Raw genomic sequence first — 25,028 nt, 5'->3', positions numbered from 1 at the left:
GTCTGCACGTTCGGACAGCATACACTGTAGGATTGGTGTCGGGCTGATTCTGAACACCCCCACCGAGTATGTTGGCCTTCTGTAACAGCTAGCTCACAGTGCCACTAGAATCTCCTCCTACCAAGGAGAGAATAGTTATTAGGTACACTCGAACATGACAACCCTAAACCCTCAGGACTATGGAAACAATATACTACTTTTCGCTCAGTCACTCATGCTTAGAGAGTCACTCTTAGAGAGTTACACAGAAAAAACAGGCTGGGTGTTTCTATAAGTATTTATTGAACAGTTGTCATTCTGGTGTAAAATAGAAGAGCTTCAACAACCGTTAAGCAGTAAAAGATATGAATGATTAGCAGTAATATGAAAGTAAATGGATGGTATAGCTCTATAATCTTGCTATAATCATGAATACATACAAGTACATAAAATACATGATAATAAAAAGATGCATACTCCTACAATGTCTCCCTAACTAGATGTACCTAAGTGTACCTAGCATGTGTGTAGGTGTTTAGCCAAGAATCCCTCTAGGATAAAGTCAACCCCATTACCTGAAGTGAGAGACTGTGGGTCTTGGTTGCGAGTTGGACACCCGGCGAGGGATGTTAGACCACTGCGAGCTGGAGTGTCTGCATGCCGGAATCTCAGCGTCCCTGGTCAGTGTGTCGGCCAAGAAGTCCTGGCCTCCTCTATCTATCTTAGCAAGATGTGATGTATATATACCCATAGGTCTCCCCAGGGGTCCTACCTTGCTGTATTACTGTGTCGGTCTAAGGATGATGTCGGGCATGAACTTTATACATAGATATTAATGGTAGTCCTGCTGTGCTTCCAAGAATCCTCATGCATAATGTATGAGATTTCCAGCTAGGGAAAAGCCGCGTTCTGAATGCATCTAGGTAAAAGGTCAGTCCCTGTAAACCGTTATAAGTGTAATGAAGGGTAGAATATAGGTGAATGGTAACGAAGTTTCCTGGGCCTATATTATGGTACCTATATGGAATATAACAAACATTTATAAATGTTATTTTCCACTATGGACTTGTAAATAGTTCATGCTTGGCGTCTCCGGAATTGTAATGAAAAACTCCAACTTTGGATTTTAAATTATAATTCTGAAAATGCCACTTTTAGAAAGATAACAACACAAAAAGTTGATGGACAGAATTCTGAACATTGTCAAACGTTCATCCCCAGTCACAGATCTGGGTTAAATCCGTAGTTGCCTGGCCAGCAAGTTCAGGCTGGACCGTTCCCATGGGGAGCAGGGTCAAGACTGATTTGCATATGGCTGGGTCCAAACTGGAATGGCATGGTGAGCAAAAAAATGATGGATTTATGCCCATATCTCTGTACTGGATTGAATGTTTCTTGCCTTAGCAATTTGGTGCCAGCAGCATGTGTCTGGGTCACATGACCGGGTGAAGTTGACAGTTAGGCTTTGGTTATTCCTCCGAAACAGCCACCCATGATGGGGAGTTTAGGTGAAACTGGATGGGCCATCACTGGTAGGATGGGGGAGGAGCTGAGTCCAGCCTCACTTACACTTGAATAGGTTGTGCCCTGTCTCCACATAAAGGGCTGCATACCCCTTGTAGTTAGTCTGAAGCCAGGACCATGAAGGCAGGGCACCTGTGCACTTCAAAAGCATAACAACAATGTAAGTGGTATCAGTTCCTAAGAAAAAGGGAAGGTATATAACAGCCAAGTCGGCTATGATCAGTGTGCGGTGTCTCCAAATAGACTTGAGTGTGCAGAGAGGAGAGAAAGAGTACTCCTGTATAAATCTTGTGGTGCCCTCACACACCCTTGCGAGTGTATAGCATCATCATTGGGCAGGTGCTCCTCGTGGGGGTGGCGCTGCAGTCCCTCACGGGCCCGTTTTAAGGGGCTCTCTGGCGGAGATCTTTTAGAACTTGCCGCATTTGTGCATCAGGCTGTGTGGGTCGGGAAGTGGTGGTAAGTGAAAGATAAAATGAACCAAAGGACCAAAACAGTTTATTGGAAGGTCCTTTGAATCAGGATAAAAAATGTCACGGGGATGGAGACACAAAATAATGTTGAAATGAGAGGGGAAACTAAGCAAATAAGATCCCGCTGCTCTCAACCCGTGTAGTGAGTATCAAGAGTGTTAAGTGTAGAATGGGGTAGACATGTTTCGCGCTATATATTGGTCCCTAGTGGATCCTAGAGCGCTTCATCAGGACCAGTGAGAAAGAGTGTAGATATGGGAATGGGGGGAAAAGACGCCCTATATTCCCATGTGTCCTTCTTATAGGTTACAAAAAACAGGTACTGTCATTGGGACACGTAATTATGCATGTACCCTGTTCTCAGCCTAAAGGAGACAAAAAAAGGGGGAGGGGGAAGGAAGAGAAAGAAAACGAACATCATCACACATCCATAGAGTAGTGCTAACTCATAAATGTACTAGATTCACGTGTTCCAGTGCACCGGTACGGGGTGCATACTGGGAGCATGCACGTGCGTAATTAGAAGGGTGTTAATACCGCATGCTCTTTGAAGAACGCGCTCAACACCAACCGGTATCGAGAATATCGGATGAGATCAGTGTCATCCTAGGGTTGACAATGTGATACTGGTAGGATTAGTTAGATTCGGGCTACTAAACGGCGGTTGGAGTGAACTATACTTATTCAGCAACCGTGGTGATCATGAAGTAAAAAATGTGGGTGCGTAGTGATAATAAAAGTATCTCGTAAAGTACGCTGTTCTACCGTGAACATCCCTATGTATATACCGTGAGCGAGTGGTCGCATGGTATCTAAGCGCTAGAGGATACAGGCGAGCCTCCCGGCGTCATAGAAGGGGAGTGTCATGAGCACGGCAGTGAGTCCAAACTTCCGAAATGGGTGTTTTAGTAAAATAAAGAACCCATGGATAGCGTAACCCTCCAAAAACATGCAACATACATACATAATAAAGCGGTAATAAACAATTAAAAAATTCGTACCCTCCCTAAATAAAGGATGGGCCTCCTCAGCAGTGCCGTAGGCAGGTAGAGGCAGCTAAACAATAAAAATAAGAAGAGTAAGACAAGACGGGGTTACTGGAAACAGTAGCTCTGAAAGTGTTACCTTAGTGCTTCTTCTGGTCGGCAGCAGCGGGAAAGAAAATTGACTTACTTCGGCTCTTCCTTTGTGTGTGGGACAACCTACCCGACATCCAGGGATGCTGGTAACATTGACGTGAAAGGTCTTCCGTTAGATATAGGGCTGATAATTGGTTGGCAGGAAGTGGAGGTGTCAACGTCATACATAAGTGCCGGGTGAGGGGTAGCCGGTACAGTGGTACAACTGGGCAGCCATATTGGAAAGGTGTACTGGGTCATAGTAGGTAATGGAACTATTTGTATACGACATCGTTATAAATCCAAACGAATGTGTACGTGAGTAGATATCTACGTATCCTAAGGCGCCGGGGAGTTGTTGGTTTAACAGCCGGAAGCCATTCGTGGAAAGCAGTAAGGAAAAAGAGACGCTTATATGAGGCATAGTGGTTCCTTCATAAACAAGATATTCCATACACTGGGCAATGACGGGGTGCTTGTCCGTAAAATAGACATAATTAACAGCTGGAAATGCTGACTGCCCTGATAGGGATCTTACAGTGACCTAATGAGAGTAGTGGGGCGCATAATATCCCCAACAGAGTGGTGTGTGTTGTTGCTGGTGACATTGCTAATAGGATTAGGAGGCATCAGAGTCCGTGTGGCGTGGTGGTATATATAGAGGACTGAATGGTGATCATAACGGTGTTACACCACCCTCGCCTCAATAAGTCATTGAAAATGACGTGCACCCTCTTAATATGGGATGCTGCCCTGTTGGTAGAGGCACATATAATATAAGTACGTGAATGATGCCCACTCGGTATCTCTAAATATAGGGTGTCGGTTGTGTGTGGATTCACTAGAGTCATGTATTGATATATCACTGGTATCATGCTGTGTAGGTTGGAAACTTTATCTCTGTAAACCACCTAGATCAAGACAGACACAGGTGTAATCCTGCATATAGAGCGAGTCGCATGAGGGATTGATGGGGCCTATATCATGCGTAAGGTAAAGTTCATTGAGTCAGATCGACCCAGGGTATCTCATCGTTAAGACCTCCCTTGTTACTTTTAAGTCTGAAAACCCATTGTTGCTCACGTTTGAAAAGTGCTGACGCTGTCCAGTGAGGGTTTGACTCTATGACAGTCCACCGTAGGCTCTCTGGGGGATGATTTTTCTCTAGAAAATGGCTCTGTAATCTCGTTGCGGAGCGTCTGCATCGAATGGTGCTTTTGTGTTCCCCGACGCGGATCTTCACTGATCGGATTGTCATCCCTATATATTTGGAACCACAGGGGCATGTGATCAGATAGACGCAGTTTTCCGTGTTGCAATTCATATGGCGTCTCTGCTGCCAGGGTCTTGTTAGTCCCAGATCAAGTTCTTTAGTCATGCTGGTCTGGGGACAGACTGCACATGAGCCACAAGGATAGTGGCCTACTACAGGGGGTAGTGTCCATAGTGTTGGTTGTTGGCTGATCGTATTCTTGGGACATGTATGTATCAAGATGTCTCTCAGGTTCTGCGTCCTTTTAAATGCGAACAGAGGTATTGGACCTGGTGAAAAGTTCCCTGTTTCTAAAATCCTCCAATGTTTCTTTATAATTTTTTGAATTTTGTTCGAGTTGGGAGTGAAAGATGTGGCACAGGTTAATGTGTCTGTTTTGGTTCTTTCTCTGACTTCTAGCAGGGCTTCTCTGTGATTATTGTTGGCTCTCTTCCGAGCCTTTCTTACGATTCTTGGTGGATAGTCTCTTTTGATCAGATTGTCAATTAGTGTGTCGGCCTCTTTCTCAAACTCTTTAGTAGAGTTGCAATTTCTCCGAAGGTGGAGGAACTGGCCCACAGGTAAGTTGTTTCTTAGTGCTTTTGGATGGTGACTTTGAAACAGGAGCAGACTATTCCTGTCTGTCGGTTTTTTGTAATTGGTGGTCTTGGAAGTACCATCTTCGAGGGATATCAACAGGTCAAGGAAGGGAATCGACTCAGGTGACAGAGAACCCACAAATTTGAGGAAGGGGTTGGTAGTGTTGATCCAAGTGAAGAAGGATTGGCAGGTCTCCTCGTCCAAAAAATGATGATATCATCAATATAGCATCGCCATAATAGAATATTGTTCGTATATTGATTAGTATTGGTAAGAATGTGTTCCTCCTCAAAACTGGCCATGTAGAGACATGCCAGGCTCGGCGCAAAGGTGCTACCCATACTGGTGCCCTGTACTTGATGGTAGAGTCTATTCCTGAAGGCAAAAAAGTTTTCTTTGAGGGCAATGGTCGCACAATCACAGATGGAGGTGATAGGTGTGGCAGATGGCCAGGGATTCAGGTTGCGTAGAGCATGTTCCAGAACTGCGAGAGTCACGTCCTGGGGAATGTTGGTATAAAGCGCTTCCACGTCTAAAGTGACCAAGAGGGTGATTGATTCTGGTTCCTCAAAGTGTTCAATGAGATTAAGTACCTCTGTGGTGTCTGTCAGATATGTCGGAGTTTTAGTGACCAGGGGGCGTAGGAATACATCGCAGAATTTGCTGAGAGGTTCCAGTAAAGAATCAATCCCGGACACGATAGGTCGTCCGGGGGGTGGGTTAATACCCTTATGAATCTTGGGTAAGCAGTAGAAGTATGGTGTGCGTGGGTCTTTTTTGGTGAGGAACATAGCTTCATCCTTCGTGATCCAACCTTCCGTTTCTGCTTCAAATACGAGGCTTTGTATCTTAGTAGATAACCGTGGAGTGGGGTCTTCCTCTGTAGGTTTGTAGTAGCTGGTGTTAGATAACTAGCGTAGACACTCGACATCATATGTTTCCTTGTCCTGTATTACAATAGCTCCGCCCTTATCAGCAGGTTTGATAATGATAGTTTCATCTTCAGCCATGTTTTTAAGAAGTTGTCTTTCCTCTGTGGAGAGATTGTTGAAGGGGCGGCTCATTGTAATTTTCTCAACATCTATCAGGATGGCCTGTTCGAACGTCAGGACCTCATTAGGAGTCATGGCTGTGGTGGGTGTAAATCGGGATTTGTTCTTAAGGCCACAGCCAACTGATGGAGTTTCAGCTTTGTCTTGGAAGAAGGCTCTTAGGCGTACTTTTCGAAAGAATTGGTGGAGTTCCTGATGTAATGTAAAGTCATCTTCCTTAGGTGTCGGGACAAATCCCAGGCCTTTTTCCAACAGTCTGTTTTCACCTGTGGTCAGAGGTCTAGATGAAAGGTTCACCACTAAGGTCTCGCTGTCTTGCTCCGTAGGACCATCTGCTCTGGCTACTGCCAGTGGACGTTCTTAATTCCTCCTCTTCTTCTGCCTCTTCCTCTGCCCCTCCCTCTGTTGAAAAAAGGGGGGTTCTGAAACAGTTGGTAGTTCGGTAATGGTTTTTGTCCTGGCGGTCCATTCCACATGGGTTGTGGACCCATCCATGGCCCCTGATATATTGGTGTCTGAAAGGGGTGGGTAGGGAAACCGTGGAATAGGGGTGGTGGAATTAGTTGATGTCTGTATCCTCCTCTGGATCTTGCTGTCTGTTGTTGTAGTTTGATTCACTGCCAGTGGAATCTGATCTTCCGGAATTGCTACTACTGGCATCGTCCGATGTGGTATCGTTATTAGGAAACACATAATCATCTTTAGTTTATGGGTAAATTTTCTCTTTGTCAAAACATTTGACATCTTTTTGTAGCTGGTTAATCTTTTGCTTGGTGAGGTATTCTTTATGGTCGTTCATTTCTTGGTTGATTTCTGAAAGTCTTGATTTAAATGCTGTGATAGAAATACCAGTTTTCAGTCTATTCTCGGATAGTGTTATCTGAATGAGTAAGTCATCCGAAAGCCGTTTGGCTGTGTTTTTAATAAGCACCAGCCAATCGCGGGTGCACTTCCAAGATATTCTAGACCATTCACGGCGGAACGTCAGATCTTCTAAAAATATCCTGGGGACCAGAGTTATAAGTAATCCATTAGGGGCAATATTGGCTCTGAGGTACTTCGTCATAATTGTCCCATGTAGTGCTGTCTTGATCTGTAGTTTCCTTAATGTCTGGAGTCATTTCCAATCGTCGTTCCCGCTGCCGGTCGGAACACTACCATCTTCTGCAAGTAAAGCCGGAGCCCTTAGAATCTCGGCTACCATATCATCGTCAAAGCTCAGACCAGGGTGGTCCATGTTGCCAGAGGGGCAACGTAAGGTAGGATTGGGTTATGGTCGGTAGTGGTCCTAGGATATGGACCACGTGTTGGAGGAGAATAATAATAAAGAGAGAGAATAGAGGGATGTCCCACGGCTGACAGCGTACTTAAATGAGACCAAAAAATGAGAGGGGGACACGGAGCTAGTTAGAGAGAGGTCCTGAACCAATTCTCCAATAGGTAGTACAACAACAATGTAAGTGGTGTCAGTTCCTAAGAAAAAGGGAAGGTATATAACAGCCAAGTCGGCTATGATCAGTGTGCGGTGTCTCCAAATAGACTTGAGTGTGCAGAGAGGAGAGAAAGAGTAGTCCTGTATAAATCTTGTGGTGCCCTCACACACCCTTGCGAGTGTATAGCATCATCATTGGGCAGGTGCTCCTTGTGAGGGTGGCGCTGCAGTCCCTCACGGGCCCGTTTTAAGGGGCTCTCTGGCGGAGATCTTTTAGGAGTTGCCGCATTTGTGCATGAGGGTGTGTGGGTCGGGAAGTGGTGGTAAGTGAAAGATAAAATGACCCAAAGGACCAAAGCAGTGTATTGGAAGGTCCTTTGAATCAGGATAAAACATGTCACGGAGATGGAGACGCAAAATAATGTTGAAATGAGAGGGGAAACTAAGCAAATAAGATCCCGCTGCTCTCAACCTGTGTAGTGAGTATCAAGAGTGTTAAGTGTAGAATGGGGTCAACATGAAGAGGAGGAATCAAGAACGTCCACGGGCAGGAGCCAGAGCAGATGGTCCTACGGAGCAAGACAGCGAGACCTCAGTGGTGAACCTTTCATCTAGACCTCTGACCACAGGTGAAAACAGACTGTTGGAAAAAGCCCTGGGATTTGTCCCGACACCTAAGGAAGATGACTTTACATTACATCAGGAACTCCACCAATCTTTTTCGAAAAGTACGCCTAAGAGCCTTCTTCCAAGACAAACCTGAAACTCCATCAGTTGGCTGTGGCCTTAAGAACAAATCAGGATTTACACCCACCACAGCCATGACTCCTAATGAGGTCCTGACGTTCGAACAGGCCATCCTGATAGATGTTGAGAAAATTACAATGAGCCGCCCCTTTATCAATCTCTCCAGAGAGGAAAGACAACTTCTTAAAAACCTGGCTGAAGATGAAACTATCATTATCAAACCTGCTGATAAGGGCGGAGCTATTGTAATACAGGGCAAGGAAACATATGATGTCGAGTATCTACGCCTGTTATCTAACACCAGCTACTACGAACCTACAGAGGAAGACCCCACTCCATGGTTATCTACTAAGATACAAAGCCTCGTATTTGAAGCAGAAACGGAAGGTTGGATCACGAAGGATGAAGCCATGTTCCTCACCAAAAAAGACCCACGCACACCATACTTCTACTGCTTACCCAAGATTCATAAGGGTATTAACCCACCCTCCGGACGACCTATCGTGTCCGGGATTGATTCTTTACTGGAACCTCTCAGCAAATTCTGCAATGTATTCCTACGCACCCTGGTCACTAAGACTCCGACATATCTGAGAGACACCACAGAAGTACTTAACCTCATTGAACACTTTGAGGAACCAGAATCAATCACCCTCTTGGTCACTTTAGACGTGGAAGCGCTTTATACCAGCATTCCCCAGAACGCGACTCTCGCAGTTCTGGAACATGCTCTACACAACCTGAATCCCTGGCCATCTGCCACACCTATCACCTTCATCTGTGATTGTGCGACCATTGCCCTCAAAGAAAACTTTTTTGCCTTCAGGAATAGACTCTACCATCAAGTACAGGGCACCAGTATGGGTAGCATCTTTGTGCCGAGCCTGGCATGTCTCTACATGGCCAGTTTTGAGGAGGAACACATCCTTACCAATATCAATACATATACGAACAATATTCTATTATGGCGAGGCTATATTGATGATATCATCATTTTTTGGAAAGGGGACGAAGAGACCTGCCAATCCTTCTTCACTTGGATCAACACTACCAACCCCTTCCTCAAATTCGTGGGTTCTCTGTCGCCTGAGTTGATTCCCTTCCTTGACCTGTTGATATCCCCCGAAGATGGTACTCTCAAGACCACCAATTACAAAAAACCAACAGACAGGAATAGTCTGCTCCTATTTCAAAGTCACCATCCAAAAGCACTAAGAAACAACTTACCTGTGGGCCAGTTCCTCCACCTTCGGAGAAATTGCAACACTACTAAAGAGTTTGAGAAAGAGGCCGACACACTAACTGACAATCTGATCAAAAGAGACTATCCACCAAGAATCATAAGACAGGCTCGGAAGAGAGCCAAGAATAATCACAGAGAAGCCCTGCTAGAAGTCAGAGAAAGAACCAAAACAGACACATTAACCTGTGTCACATCTTTCACTCCCAACTCGAACAAAATTCAAAAAATTATAAAGAAACATTGGAGGATTTTAGAAACAGGGAACTTTTCAGCAGGTCCAATACCTCTGTTCGCATTTAAAAGGACGCAGAACCTGCGAGACATCTTGATACATACACGTCCCAAGAAAACGATCAGCCAACAACCAACACTATGGACACTACCCCCTGTAGTAGGCCACTATCCTTGTGGCTCATGTGCAGTCTGTCCCCAGACCAGCATGACTAAAGAACTTGATCTGGGACTAACAAGACCCAAGACCCTGGCAGCAGAGACGCCATACGAATTGCAACACGAAAAACTGCGTCTATCTGATCACATGCCCCTGTGGTTCCAAATATATAGGGATGACAATCCGATCAGTTAAGATGCGCGTCGGGGAACACAAAAGCACCATTCGATGCAGACGCTCCGCAACGAGATTACAGAGCCATTTTCTAGAGAAAAATCATCCCCCAGAGAGCCTACGGTGGACTGTCATAGAGTCAAACCCTCACTGGACAGCGTCAGCACTTTTCAAACGTGAGCAACGATGGGTTTTCAGACTTAAAAGTAACAAGGGAGGTCTTAACAACGAGATACCCTGTGTCGATCTGACTCAATGAACTTTACCTTACGCATGATATAGGCCCCATCAATCTCTCATGCGCCTCGCTCAATATGCAGGATTACACCTGTTTCTGTCTTGATCTGGGTGGTTTACCGAGATAAAGTTTCGAACCTACACAGCATGATACCAGTGATATATCAATACATGACTCTAGTGAATCCACACACAACCGACACCCTATACTTAGATATACCTAGTGGGCATCATTCACGTACTTATATTATATGTGCCTCTACGAACAGGGCAGCATCCCATATTAGGAGTGTGCACGTTATTTTCAATGACTTATTGAGGCGAGGGTGGTGTAACACCATTATGATCACCATTCAGTCCTCTATATGTACCAGCACACCACACGGACGCTGATGCCTCCTAATCCTATTAGCAATGTCACCAGCAACAACACACACCACTCTGTTGGGGCTATTATGCGCCTCACTACTCTCATTAGGTCACTGTAAGATCCCTATCAGGGCAGTCAGCATTTCCAGCTGTTGATTATGTCTATATTACGGACAAGCACCCCGTCATGGCCCAGTGTATGGTATATCTTGTTTATGAAGGAACCACTATGCCTCATATAAGCGTCTCTTTTTCCTTACTGCTTCCCACGAATGGCTTCCAGCTGTTAAACCAGCAACTCCCCGGCGCCTTAGGATATGTAGATATCTACTCACGTACACATTCGTTTGGATTTATAACGATGCCGTATACGAATAGTTCCATTACCTACTATGACCCAGTACACCTTTCCAATATGGCCGCCCAGTAGTACCACTGTACCGGCTACCCCTCGCTCGGCACTTATGTATGACGTTGACACCTCAAACTTCCTGCCAACCAATTATCAGCCCTATATCTAACGGAAGACCTTCCACGTCAATGTTACCAGCATCCGGGGATGTCGGGTAGGTTGTCCCGCACACAAAGGAAGAGTGCAAAGTAGGTCAATTTTCTTTCCCGCTGCTGCCGACCAGAAGAAGCCCTAAGGTAACACTTTCGGTGTTACTGTTTCCAATAACCCCGTCTTGTCTTCTTAATATTTTTACCATTTAGCTGCCTCTACCTGCCTACGGAACTGCTGAGGAGGCCCATCCTTTATTTAGGGAGGGTACAAATTTTTTAATTGTTTATTACCGCTTTATTATGTATGTATGTTGCATGTTTTTGGAGGGTTACGCTATCCATGGGTTCTTTATTTTACTAAAACACCCATTTCGGAAGTTTGGACTCCCTGCTGTGCTCATAACACGCCCCTTCCATGATGCCGGGAGGCTCGCCTGTGTCCTCTAGCGCTTAGATACCATGCGACCACTCGCTCACGGTATATACATAGGGATGTTCACGGTAGAACAGCGTACTTTACGAGATACTTTTAATATCACTACGCACCCACATTTTTTACTTTATGATCACCACGGTTGCTGAATAAGTATAGTTCACTCCGACCGCCATTTAGTAGCCCGAATCTAACTATTCTTTCCGGTGTCACATTGTCAACCCTAGGATGACACTGATCTCATCCTATATTCTCGATACCAGTTGGTGTCGAGCGCGTTCTTCAAAGAGCATGCAAAATTAGCACCCTACTAATTACGCACGTGCATGCTCCCAGTATGCACCCCGCACCGGTACACTGGAACACGTGAATCTAGCACATTTATGAGTGAGCACTACTCTATGGATGTGTGATGATGTTCGTTTTCTTTCTCTTCCTTCCCCCCTCCCCCTTTTATTGTCTCCTTTAGGCTGAGAACAGTGTACACGCATAACTACGTGTCCCAACGACAGTACCTGTTTATTGTAACCTATAAGAAGGACACATGGGAATATAGGGTGTCTTTTTCCCCCATTCCCATATCTACACTCTTTCTCACTGGTCCTGATGAAGCGCTCTAGGATCCACTAGGGACCAATATTTAGCGCGAAGCATGTCGACCCCATTCTACACTTAACACTCTTGATACTCACTACACGGGTTCAGAGCAGCGGGATCTTATTTGCTTAGTTTCTCCTCTCATTTCAACATTATTTTGCGTCTCCATCCCCGTGACATTTTTTATCCTGATTCAAAGGACCTTCCAATAAACTGTTTTGGTCCTTTGGGTCATTTTATCTTTCACTTACCACCACTTCCCGACCCACACACCCTCATGCACAAATGCGACTACTCCTGAAAGATCTCCGCCAGAGAGCCCCTTAAAACGGGCCCGTGAGGGACTGCAGCGCCACCCCCACGAGGAGCACCTGCCCAATGCTGATGCGATACACTCGCAAGGGTGTGTGAGGGCACCACAAGATTTATACAGGAGTACTCTTTCTCTCCTCTCTGCACACTCAAGTCTATTTGGAGACACCGCACACTGATCATAGCCGACTTGGCTGTTATATACCTTCCCTTTTTCTTAGGAACTGATACCACTTACATTGTTGTTGTACTACCTATTGGAGCATTGGTTCAGGACCTCTCTCTAACTAGCTCTGTGTCCCCGACTCTTAATGTTTGGTCTCACTTCAAAAGCATGCCTCTTGAAGTTTCTCCCCACTTCAAAGGCACAAGTGGGCATAAATACTGGACCTCAGACACAAACTCTTCAGTACATTTCTGGACCTGTAGATACTCTGCCAGGAAGAAGGACTGCTGTGCCGCTGAAAGGACTGCCACTCTGATGGACTACTGCTCTTAAGGACTGCTGCTCTTCTGTGCTAAGCTGCTGCATGTTGCCCTCTTGCCTGGGTGCAATTCAGCGGATCTCACAAAAATGGTCATATGTAGTCAACTCAGAATCTTTATCTATTTTAGGGGTGCTTCTACGAGGTTGCCATAGTAGGCATACCCATCCAAAGTGTTTGTGAATAGCTGCAAGTTGAAGTATTTGTGGTGGTTGTATGTATTCTAAATGATCACACATGAGAATCCTCCTCTCCAACAACACATATATGAACGTGGAAAAAAACACTAGTATCTGATTTTTCTCCTTAATTAGTTAATTGGTAAGGACTAAAAGGGCAAAGTAAGTGCAGGGTTTGATTCTAAAATGGTGCTTATTCTGTGTATAAGAATTTACAATGTAAGACTTACAAATGCTTTTTACAAACCTTTTTTACACATTTGATTGTCAACTGGACATCTGGAAGTGTCCATGGAATGAGGCACCCAGTAGGACCTTTAAACCGATTTGGCAATTGCAGTGAGCAGAAAAGTCAAAATTGAAAATCCTCATCAGTTGGTAAAGCTGTGCTGGAGTTGAATGTGGTTGGCACAGGGCCATTGAACACTCTGACCAGCTTTACTCAGTTGTATGTAAACAAACTATGTAAACAAAACTAACACCAATGCAATGAAACATTGTACAATACTTTTTGACAATACAATGAGGGAAATTATGGTAGGGAGAAGGCCAACATGTATGGCAGGTTAGAGCATGGAAGGGAGGATGGAAGAAGGTTTGCAAGGATGAATGTGCAGCATGTTGATGGGCACTTTTGAATGAATGGTGACACTTATACTTGGGGTAGGGAGGACTGTGCAGCTGTAGGGTGTTAAGGTTGGAGCAGGGCATTTGGAATATACTCTTTATGTGAACCCAGTTATCAGCTGATTACACTGCAGCAAGTTGTTGCTTGAACAGTGGCATTCTGTGCTCTTTACTGAATCGGGAGTAAATTTACTTTGTACGTTTTGATTCAAAAGAATGTCCACACATTTGGAATTTAAGAGGAAAAAGCCTGGCCTATCATATTGGTTTATCTGTACTTTCTGGATTCCTTTCTGGAAATGCTGGTTCTGCATATCTTCGATGTCCTTCTAGAATTCTTGACCTTGGTCACCAGATTCAACAGATAAACTGGTGTGATCATTAATTACTTTATAGATGAGTTAGCATGTCTTAAAGACGATGATGGCAAAATGAGCTAATGGAGATTTCCTAGAATTTGAGTTGGTCTAATAATTGTTAAAACAACTTCCGTTAGACAGCAGTTGAATGAAGGATTTTCTATTGGATTATCAGATGCGTCATAGCTTGCCAGTGAGAAAAGTGCTACCATAATGGCCCTACTGAAATGGTCTGCAGTTATGAAAAAATTCACTTTACAGAGCAAGGTTGATTGGTGCCAAGCAGTCTTTTTTGTGTGTGATGTGCATCATTATGCTGCAACTGGTGGCAATTTAGAAACCTGTGGACTTGGAGATGCCAATGAGTAGTGGTGTGAAGCCACACAGCATCTGAATGAGCCACTCCTTGCCATGCAATTTATTGCAAAATCACCACTGAACGTGCCACTGAAGCCCATTGAGAGTGTGAAGTTATCTTAGACACTTGCTCGTTCATAGTTTCTAAGGTATCAGAGAGGTCATGCAGTAAAATAAGGCATTGAAACACATTGACTGTATTCCAAACAGTATTTTAGATGCTTGGAAGTTTGCTACCTTCATATGTAATCTGACCTCAGCCAGAACGCTAATCTTATAGGAGTGTGCTGAGCTTGATGTTATTATGGAGCTATGTTTTAACTAATTCTTCATGTTGTTTCCAAGTAATGTCAGGTCTGTAATTAGGAAGCACTTTCTAAAGCAGTCAGGTAAGCCTCTTCAGTAGGAGCACATGCAGATCAAGTTTGAAAACATCCAGGAACCTGCTGCTGATAATTGAAAGAAGTGTCAGTGCACCAACTCAACAAATGATTATTAAATTGCTGAATCAGTTTCCCATGATGTGAGCTGCAGGGACTAACATACATTGTCTTGCCAGATCTTTAGTAGTCTAAAGGTGATCATTTAGGTGTTTTCTAGAGTTCATCATGAGGAATCTAGAAGCAAAGGTGCCATTAACAGGCTGTCAGGTCTTGTCTATCTTGCCCTTAAATAGTTTGATGATTGATGAGCAGTGTGTCGCTTGCGAAGTTTACTGAGTGCTTGCTGGCCTTGCAGCACTCCCTGCTGATTTTTGAGCCCTTACTCTTGTTGAAAGCTGACCTAGCCACTTTAGCCTACATGTATTGTAGAGTTATTGCAGGTGAGGTCGTTTTACAACTTTGTATTGTAATTTACTTTCCGAGTATTAATAGCTTAATGAACAAGTATAACTATGTTTTCAGGTTGCCATAAGTGAGCAATTTAAGCTATTTTGCTTGAATTATGCATTTCAAATTTAACATCTATACAAATTCTTATTCCTGTAAATAATATTGTTCCATCATACATTATAAATCACATCTCCTATATGCAACACATCACCACACTATACCAGAAGGACTTCAGTCAGATAAACTCCACACGTTGCTTTCACTTCAAAGTAGGACTTTTAATTAGGTCATACACCCTCTGATGGACATTCCTCACATGCTCTGATCAAATGGTGATCAGAAGGCTGTCTTTATACCCTAGAATCCAGTATTATTTCCCAGATGCTATCAAGCCATTCTTCAATCTATATTGTGTGTAAGCTAGGTAGTAGGTCTACTCATTTCAAATGATGTGCAGATATGCCAATGCTGTACGATACCGAACTTCAGGACACCAATATGGCAGTAATTAAGGAGATATTTGAGTTTACTGTAGGAGTATCAAGGTTATGTATAACACGAGAAACATTTAAGGCCTATCTACGAAGTTGAATAACTGCCCAATAGATTAACAATATAATAAAAAGAAAGTGAGGACCTGATGATTAAAAAGTCTGAACTGTAAATATTACAAAATATGATGGTCATCATCCATAATTTAGAAAATATAAATGAAGTAAAGAATTATACTTTTCAAACTAAGGAGATTAAGTATAAAAAGGAGTTGGCTAAATATTAAATAATGTACCAATTAGTGTGTGAAAAAGATCACAAAATAGGTACATTTCTGATCTGAAGTATTACAGCTAAAGCATTCCCTAATCAGGTTAAGCGTGTGAAAATGCCTTAGATGGGGGCTGTTTAAAGGGACCTGAAATAAATGATTACAATCTTAACATTTTAATAAGAGCTTTATGCTCAATCGTTAGCACTCTCAGAGCAGGATATGGATACGTTTTTAGAATCTGATCATTTAGATTTAGAGGTTTAGGATGTAGGTTATTATAGGAAGATTGTGCAGAACATATCAGCTCGTTTTAAAGAAGAGGGTGGGAATATATTATGAGCTTTACATGCTTATAAAGCTCTCCATATACAGTGTGGTACCTGGAGAAATAAATAAAATATCTAAAAAAGGAATAAATCGTTATCTAAATTAGTTTTTTGATTCACTCCTTCTAGATGATGAACCACCTCACTCATTCAGTAAAAACAAATACAAATTCATATTTTTTTTCCACCAGGTAAACTCTCAGTAAGATGTGGGTCATATAGACCTATAACACTTTATAATATACATTAGAATATTGGAATGTTATCCATTGAAGACAATGGAGTAGCTCCAGGCTAATAATGACTGGTATAAACCCGTAGCTCCAACATTCAAATGTTTGTCTTCATATTTCTCCATTTTAATTTAGAACATTCTCCACCCAGTGGGTGGAATGTTCTACAAGCCTTATAGTGCTTCTACCTCAGGATATACCGGTTGGTAAAGGCTCTCACCCTCTTTATAGGCACTCCCTTGCAGGTCAGTCCTATAACTTGATTTCAGGGCCTTTAACAACTGGTATAGCCCTCAGAAGTGGGCTATAAGGCTATATTACAACTGGTTTTGAAAGTGTTGGAAATACAGTTGACCAACTCCATTCATATAGTGGCCTCTAGTGATCAGATTTTGGTTCCCCCCATATCATTTATTGATAATTAATACTGGTTACATCTGGGAAGGAACATACTTTACAGATGACTCAAAGGAATCTTAACCAGTCTGTTTTCTAGATGGCAAAAAGGCATGTCGCCTTCTAAACTTGCTACACTTGAGCAAAGTATTGGAAGCAATACATTTCCCTCCTAGGTCATGATGATCAGGGAATAATTTGCTGAATTTTCATTGGTACATTGCCCTAATTAATACTCACCATGGGACTAACCAAGGGTGCTGCTTTTTCACCATTGTTTTTTTGTGTGTCCTACAGAAACATGTGCCATAAATATAGATAAATATAATTACATACAAGTTTGCCCTAATCTCTGTTTTGCTTGAAAAAATATGCAGCGGTAATGCAGCCCTCTTTTTGGAAATAAAAAATCTATCAATATTTTCCCAATAATGGAACGATTTGAACCTAATAATGAAAGATAAAAGGAATGCTGGTTAACATGCTAAAGTCATATCTAACCCTATAACTGCAAGGTATGGTGACTTCTAAATCAGTACGGTTGTTAAGAATTAAAGTAAGTGCATGAGTGCAAGATAACAATAAACTCAATTCTGGTAAGCTTTTGGATAAAATCAACTAGATGTAAAGAAGAAGAAACAGTGATCATTATCATAAGGTGGAAGGATAATCTTAGTGAAGATGGTGATACTTCCATATTGCTTGTTTCTTTTGCAGGACTTGTCCTGAAATCTAAATGAGATGTTTTCAGTACCTTTAATTGTTTAAATCTGTCCTTTATTTGGGGAGAGTTAATCTCCATGAACTGCAAAATAGAATCTATCTGCTCCTTTAGGACTGGGAGGTTGCTTTCTGCAGAATTCTAGTTTTGACGACACTGAGAAAAAATATGTGGCCTATGGAGAGAATATTAAACAAGGTATAAAAGACTGCCTTTTTACAGCTTTGGGGCAACCCAAATATTCAATTAGGGCGCACTAGTAGTGCGAGACTGTAGAGGAAAAAGGAAGTGGGAATAAGAATAACTCTTCGATGAGAACGGTTTCTTCCCATTCACTGTTTTACATGATAATTTAGCAATGGGACAAGAGTGAATATCTTTAGATATATAAAATTAAGATATTAATTTAGGGATAGATGTGTCAGTAGAAATAAGGCTATCTCATTAGGCTTTACCCTTTACCTGTAAGTGTTTTACTTCAAAGACATATCAAATCTTAACACACTTGAACAGCAAAAATAAAATTAATTGGGCCAGAAGATTTGCAACTCGATTTAACTAAAAAGGAGTGACAGAATCTTAGTTTAGACATGCTCCAACTCCTAATTATCTCAGCAATGAGATACATTCCACATAATTCCATAAACAGATTATATTATACACCCGACTGCCTGAACAAAATATCATAAATTTGCAGCAAGAGCTTTTCACAGCGTGCTAGGGCAGTCGAGGCCATTCATGATTGTACACTGCCCATTTTGGTATCTTACTTGCTAGTCCTCACTTTTGTTTAGGATACACCTTTAGACCCTATATACTGTTGAATCATTTCAGTCTATGCCTATTTGCAGGTGATATCCTGCTTTGCTTTTATTTAGCTGGTGTCCCTAGATTCACAACCATTATATGAGTGACCTTGCATTTCCTGCAACTTGATAACAATAATCAAAACTTCTGCTTTTCCACAACTAGGAAACTCCTCTTTCCCAATATGCTGGGATTCGTTTTAGTCTCTACTATACAAAAATACCCCTGAGTAAGGCTTCAAATTGGGCCTATGTGTTATAATTTTAGCTCCTTAAAAATGATTTGATTTCTGCTGTTAATCTTATATTTGATAGTTGTGAATAACTCACTCACTTTGAGCTCTAGCTCATACCCTTTATGGAGCTCTACCTCAACCGTACTTTTTCACTCATGGTTTGTATACATTTTCACCCTAACCTCAGGGTGCACTCTCTGTTCAATGTTTCACTGGTTACTAAATTTAATGAAATTGATTGGCAAACTAAATGTATTATGTATTTTGCACAAAATACTTTAGCTTAAAGGCAGTATATACATTTGTGACCTGCTAGTGCTTATCATAAAAAATAAGATGCACATTCCTCTTTCTAGAATCTTCACTAGAACCGCCATTTATATAAAAATTCCCTCAAACAAAAGGTCTATAAACTGTGGTGTATTGGGTGGTGAAATTCTCTCTTGAGCAACATTTGAGAAATGCTTTATTGTTTCTCCTTTCTTAAACATCTGAATCATTGTCTCTTGTATCACAAAAGTCATTTTATCAGCATTAATGGGCAGATTACTTAATGAAAAGACTAACGTGTCACCACGTTCACTTACTTTACCAAACCTTCTACTTGGAAATACCTTCCTCCAATATTCTTGTATCTTATTGGTCACTTCTCTGTTACTGCAGCCACCGCATAGTTAAATATAATACAACACTGTTGCAACATTTGTTTATAGTCTTCATTAAATCATTATAGTGAATTATTCTAAATTTTACAATTTAAAATACCCATAACTTGTCAGAATGGGAATGTTGCCTCATGATACAATATATTACTGATTTAAATACATGAAATCTGACAGCATACATAGTTAATATGTGTGTATCTCTAAAGGAGCCACCAATAACAAGTTCTGCATAGGGCATAGAAATAAAGAACACCCCTAAGGGACGTTTCTTTAGAAAGAAGGTCTTGTAGATTAGACATCCAGGACTCATTTTAAAAATCTGTATATTGAATAACCCTCAAACACCCAAATACGTCTTTTTCAAAAAGACACAACAATATAATCACATTTTTGCCAATGTTTTTCATAACAGGTGCAAACTATGTTTTTCTCATTTAAGATTGTGCTTTAATTATAGTAATGTGAACATCTTTTTATAATAATTATAAATTGCCTGTTGCCAGTTACATAATGTAAAACATTTTTTCTATGTACTGTACTCAAACATTCCATTTAATGCTATTAATTCACATTTTCATAGTCACACTCACCCGCAGATGCTTAGCAATGGGTTTTATCTCTTGGGGCTAGTTGTGCTAGGTAAAGGAGCCAAATGCATTCCACATTATTCTAAAGATACACTGATTGTAGGTAATGGACATGAGCTCTGGTATCTTTTGAAACTATTTGCTTGAAGTGGCTAGCCCAAAATCTAAACTGTAACTTATAAATTCCTTTCAAGCTGCACTCTTCAGCATATTGATTAAACAATCTACATTCTCTCTCACATTTCTATAACAACTCGCTTGCTTCTACTAAATGACTGTGTTTGCATGTTAATACTTCTTGCTTGAAAACATTATTATATTCTTATTTCTTTTCTTTCATAACTCTTCTCTGCTTCCATTGATGACTCTATACTTTTGACTCCAGACTGGCAATATGAGGGTAAGATGGCTAGATATAATCTCCTGCACATTGCTTGTCTGTTTCTCCTTCGCACTGTAATTAGGCCATCATCCAAATTCTGTTTGAACATTATCATTACTTGACTTTTTATCAAAATGGCATTCCAATCAGATTTAAGTTTCATTTTTATGAGTACACCTTAATGTCTTGTATTCGTCCACTCATATACATTAATTAGACTCATAACATGATTCCTGCTCAAAAGGCGAGTGCTCCAGTGTTGTTATTACTAGTGCAATTATAGCAACATCTCTACGGCGTTGTCTTGTGTACATGTGTATCTATAATTTTATAGGAGCATCTTGATGTAGTGATGTGTTACCGTGTTGTGAAATGCAAAGATTAGTAACACACCTGCACATCCATCATATTTGGTGCTTCTGCTTTGATTTTGAAACCGTACCTGTATTCGTGAAGACACAGATGTAAGTAAAATGGAAGAAAACGACATGGGAGCAGCTATTTAGATAATTTTAATTGCTCATTCAGGTCTAGTCAGACTTTGAGTTTGGTTATTGTCTGTGTGATACTTTGTTAGGTGCTGAATGTGCTTAACCACCTTAGAATGTATTCTAAACCCTACTACCAAAAAAAACATCCAAACATGGTTGTGTAAGTGGGCATAGCAGTATAAATGAATGTAGCCAAAGCAGTTGTACAAGTTCTCAGTCTGTGGAATGAACACAGAAATAGTTATATATGTTTATTTTTATTAAAGTGTTGAGAGTCTTAGGTTCACATTTGCACATTTCAGATTTCTCTTGAGTAGATTTCCACATAACACTGAAACCCAAACACCAGTATTAATCAATTGATGGTCCTTATACTTTCTCATTTCTAGACTGCAAGCTAGCAAGGTCTGGAATTCCAGGAACAATAGCATCTGTGGATGAAGAAAGTCGGAATGGTAAGAAATACCACATTTCTTTGTTCATGAAAGTGTTTACAAAAGTAAACTCGCCTGGTCATTGCACTGTGTGGTAAAGTGCCATTGTATTTATTGATATTTCCAAGAGCTCATTAAATACACAAATCGCAATGCCACTAATAATTTTAACAAAACTTATACTAACATTAATACTATTACTAATTCTACTATTGCTGTGCCTAAAATGAAAACGCCTTTTACAAGTACTACTATGGCTTTTGTCATTACATTAAGAATAGTGGGCTCAATCAGGCGAGCAGGGCAATATCTGTCAGGATCCAGCTGCATAATTTCAAAACCCCCTTTGCCTCACAATGTCTCCTCCATCCATAAGTAGTCCCCATTCAGCCTTGAAAGCAGATCATACAATGAGCATCCGGAATTACATTTTTGGGCTGTATGATATAGAATCATACAATGACATGAAGAAAATAATAACACAATTAACAATTGGCAACATTCAGGTAAAAATGTGCAAAGTAATGACAAGGCAATTATCATTTCCTACTCTTTCCAAGACAAATCTAATGAAGAATTATGTTACTTTTAATTTTGTTTTAAACTGAAATTTTGTAAGAAATATAAGAATAGATATGCACTAAAGTGTTCCAAATTTAAAACTTGAAATTTCCAAATAACATAGAGCGTATGGAGAGGGTTATTGTGAGTAGAGCACTGTAAAACAGAGCATAATTTTGAATTTTGAGACTAAAGATTCACATTTCTCTGTTGTCCACTTCAATAAGTAATCAATAGACATATTATTTGAAGATAAGAAAGCATTTTATTGAGTTGGTTTAAGACAGGACACTGCATGTTTTATGCTAGCTCAATATGAATGAAATAGCCATTATGAGCATAGTCATTCTCATTTTCAGCCAGGGAAAATGCCTAGTTGTTTCTCACCTTAGCAAGATATACATTGCAACACTGCAAATGTAAAATAATCAACAAGTGTTTGTACATTGGGATGATTGTCAAACTCAAGTGATGGTATTCTTTTGATTGTGTGAGGATTCAATTTTGGCCATCTTGGTGATTTAGTCTTCGCTTGGTTGGCCTCTATATGCATGCAATTATATTGAGAGTTAGAAGGTAAAATGTATTTAGTTATTTCTTTATAATTTAACTCACCTTCAAGAAGAGATTCAAACAATTCAATCCAGTAAAATAAAACAAAAATGAGTATGAACACATTTAAAACTAATATATACAACCTAGAAAGACCATAGCATATACTGTGTCATATCCATTAATTGAGTCATACCTACCAATATAAGTCTTTCAAAATAATAGAGTGGATGCCATCTTCATATTTGTTATGTTCACTAAATAGTGTATCTTTCTAATTATCAGGTTAAAAGTAATGCTACCTAACTACAGTTGAAGTCTTCACATATTTAAGCCATCAAGACCAATATATTTAAAATGTAAGTGGCAAGCAGTTGATATCTCCTTTCTTGAGGACAAACTCATGTAAATGTCTGAAAACTTTAGAGAGGCGATTAGTGCCAACCAAACTGGATAAAAATCAGTTTGTAATCACCATAAATGTTACTAAGCAGCCTGAAGACTCATATCTTTGTCCCTATCTGTACCATTTTTGACTAAAGTCTGCTATTCATTTAAGCATGTTATAAAACAGTGTTTCCACATAAAGGCAACTGTGTGCGATTTCTTATTGATATGCCACCAATTTAATATCTTTAAAATGACATAGGCCACTAAGAGTCATACATTTAGTTTGTTTTATTTGAATTGCCAGGTGATTCTTGTGTTATCTTGTAATGCTAGCATATCCGCTTATCATTGCATCCTGATTTGTGTGTGATAAAAGCACAATATTGTCAGTGAAGCATAAGAATGACAAAGATATAGATCATGATAGATGCACTCAATGTTAAATCCAAATGTACTAGAAAAAGGGGAAATAAAAGTAGTGCTATTGAAGGACTGTTGAAATCCACTCATTTTTCCCTCCTTAGTAACACGGATCTTGAATGCTAACCTTAAACTTGTGTTTGGCAATACTGAAATCCAAGTATTAGACTATAATATTGAAAGGGCTTCTGATATGGGAGGTGATATATTATATGCCTACCTACCATGTCAAACAGTTTGAAATCTACAGATGTGAAGTAAAGAGGAGATTGTCTGCTAATGCTGTTCTTCCCAAAAAATACTAATGCTGTAACATTTTGAAAGGTAGAATGATACTCCCTGAATCCAGTATGAATTGCCAGCAATATATTGTTTGAATTATCCCAGCGACAGCTGTTCACATATGACTTTAGCAAGCGCTTCACTTCCTGGGAAAACATTTGATCATTGTCTTGATTTTTCTGGGTAATAGTGGTCTGCATTTGTGTACTCATATCCCTATATAAGACCCTTTAAAATGTCCGGCACAGTGCCATTTGAAAGGGCCACCATACAAGCTGATCCCAGGAAAGATGGCAGGTAGGTTTAATATCTGTTTAATCGTAGGTTATATCATTGATGTGGATTCTAAATGGGTACCCAAGAGGGATTTTTATGGAATAATTATTTGTTTAGGAAGAAACGCTTCTTAATTCTTACCCATACAACACCATTTGGACAATTTGCTGGCCCACTTGTGCCAAGTTTGCAGCTCAAGGAATTATCAATTTGCATTACAAGTATATCATTAAATAGGTATTCTTTAACATCTGTGCCTTCGTTGTCTATCAGGACAAAATAGCAGAACATAGTGATCACCAGTCCATCCAACATGGCAGATAGTAATATATTGTACTGCATTTTATTATAGCATGTGTATAGTGCTTACTATCACTCAGTGTAATGCTGATGTGCTTGTCTACATTGGTAACAAGATAAATTGTGAGGGTGTGTGGTTTGATTTGCTTGGTTAGAGTGATTTTGTATAATTGTCCTTACAAGATGCCAATTGAAGAGATTTACAAAGATGGAATGTGTTATCGTCATTCTTTTGGTCATTATAGAATGTCAGTGCTTAGAGTAAGTGACTTAAAAAAAAACTTCCTTGAGGAAAGATTAAGGCAGAAGGCAGTGGTGAAGTTGAAAAAATCCTCTATCCATCACTTTCTTTCATTATCTCCTACTATGGGTATTGAACCTTATTTGCTGATCACACTTAATCTATGGGAATGAGGGCTGCTGTTGAGATTCAGACTTCAAACTATCAGAAATGTGATTTGTTTCCTGTTAGGTCAGCATGGGGTTACCAATGTACTGTCTTGTCCCTGTGACAACACATCACCCCAAACTTCTTTGCACTTTTATATTTGTTGCAGCTTTTATATCAAATATACTAGATGGCTTATCTTGCCAGTATTGAAAAAGTACCACTTTCTGCAATGTAGGCCTACCTTAAAGTTTTTTTACAAACCGTATGTCACCCTAACATCTGTACAGTGGTTGGTTCTTTCTCTAAGTATGAAGTTTGTAGAAGATCTAGAACCTGATTCTTATGTGGTATGGAAAGCTTCCCGACCAAATGGGTTTGGGAATGGTTTACAATCGAATTTGATTGGGCCAACTGACCGATGCATCTGGATGCTTTCAGATGCGATTTGGTTGGACTCCCATTGACTTCAATGGGAGCCTTTGTTCAGACTGAATGCATAGGTTGGTAAGGGGGGACCCATGGGTAGCCCTACGGGC

The 25,028-nt window shown here is 40.7% G+C and overlaps 1 protein-coding gene across 1 annotated transcript in view; it reads left to right on the top strand.

Annotated features, from left to right (window-relative positions):
- Nucleotides 1-25,028, top strand: part of PCDH15 (protocadherin related 15) — a 2,378,624-nt gene that overhangs the window by 409,794 nt on the left and 1,943,802 nt on the right. The window contains exon 3 of the mRNA XM_085614969.1: nucleotides 21,276-21,341. Coding sequence (XP_085471095.1) covers nucleotides 21,276-21,341 — 66 coding nt within the window. The remainder of the gene's footprint in view (nucleotides 1-21,275; nucleotides 21,342-25,028) is intronic.

The sequence above is a fragment of the Triturus cristatus genome, chromosome 1_2, assembly GCF_964204655.1.
Source record: "Triturus cristatus chromosome 1_2, aTriCri1.1, whole genome shotgun sequence".
Taxonomy (NCBI): domain Eukaryota; kingdom Metazoa; phylum Chordata; class Amphibia; order Caudata; family Salamandridae; genus Triturus; species Triturus cristatus.
The sequence above is the reverse complement of the archived record's forward strand: the minus strand, read 5'-3'. Positions and strand labels throughout refer to the sequence as shown.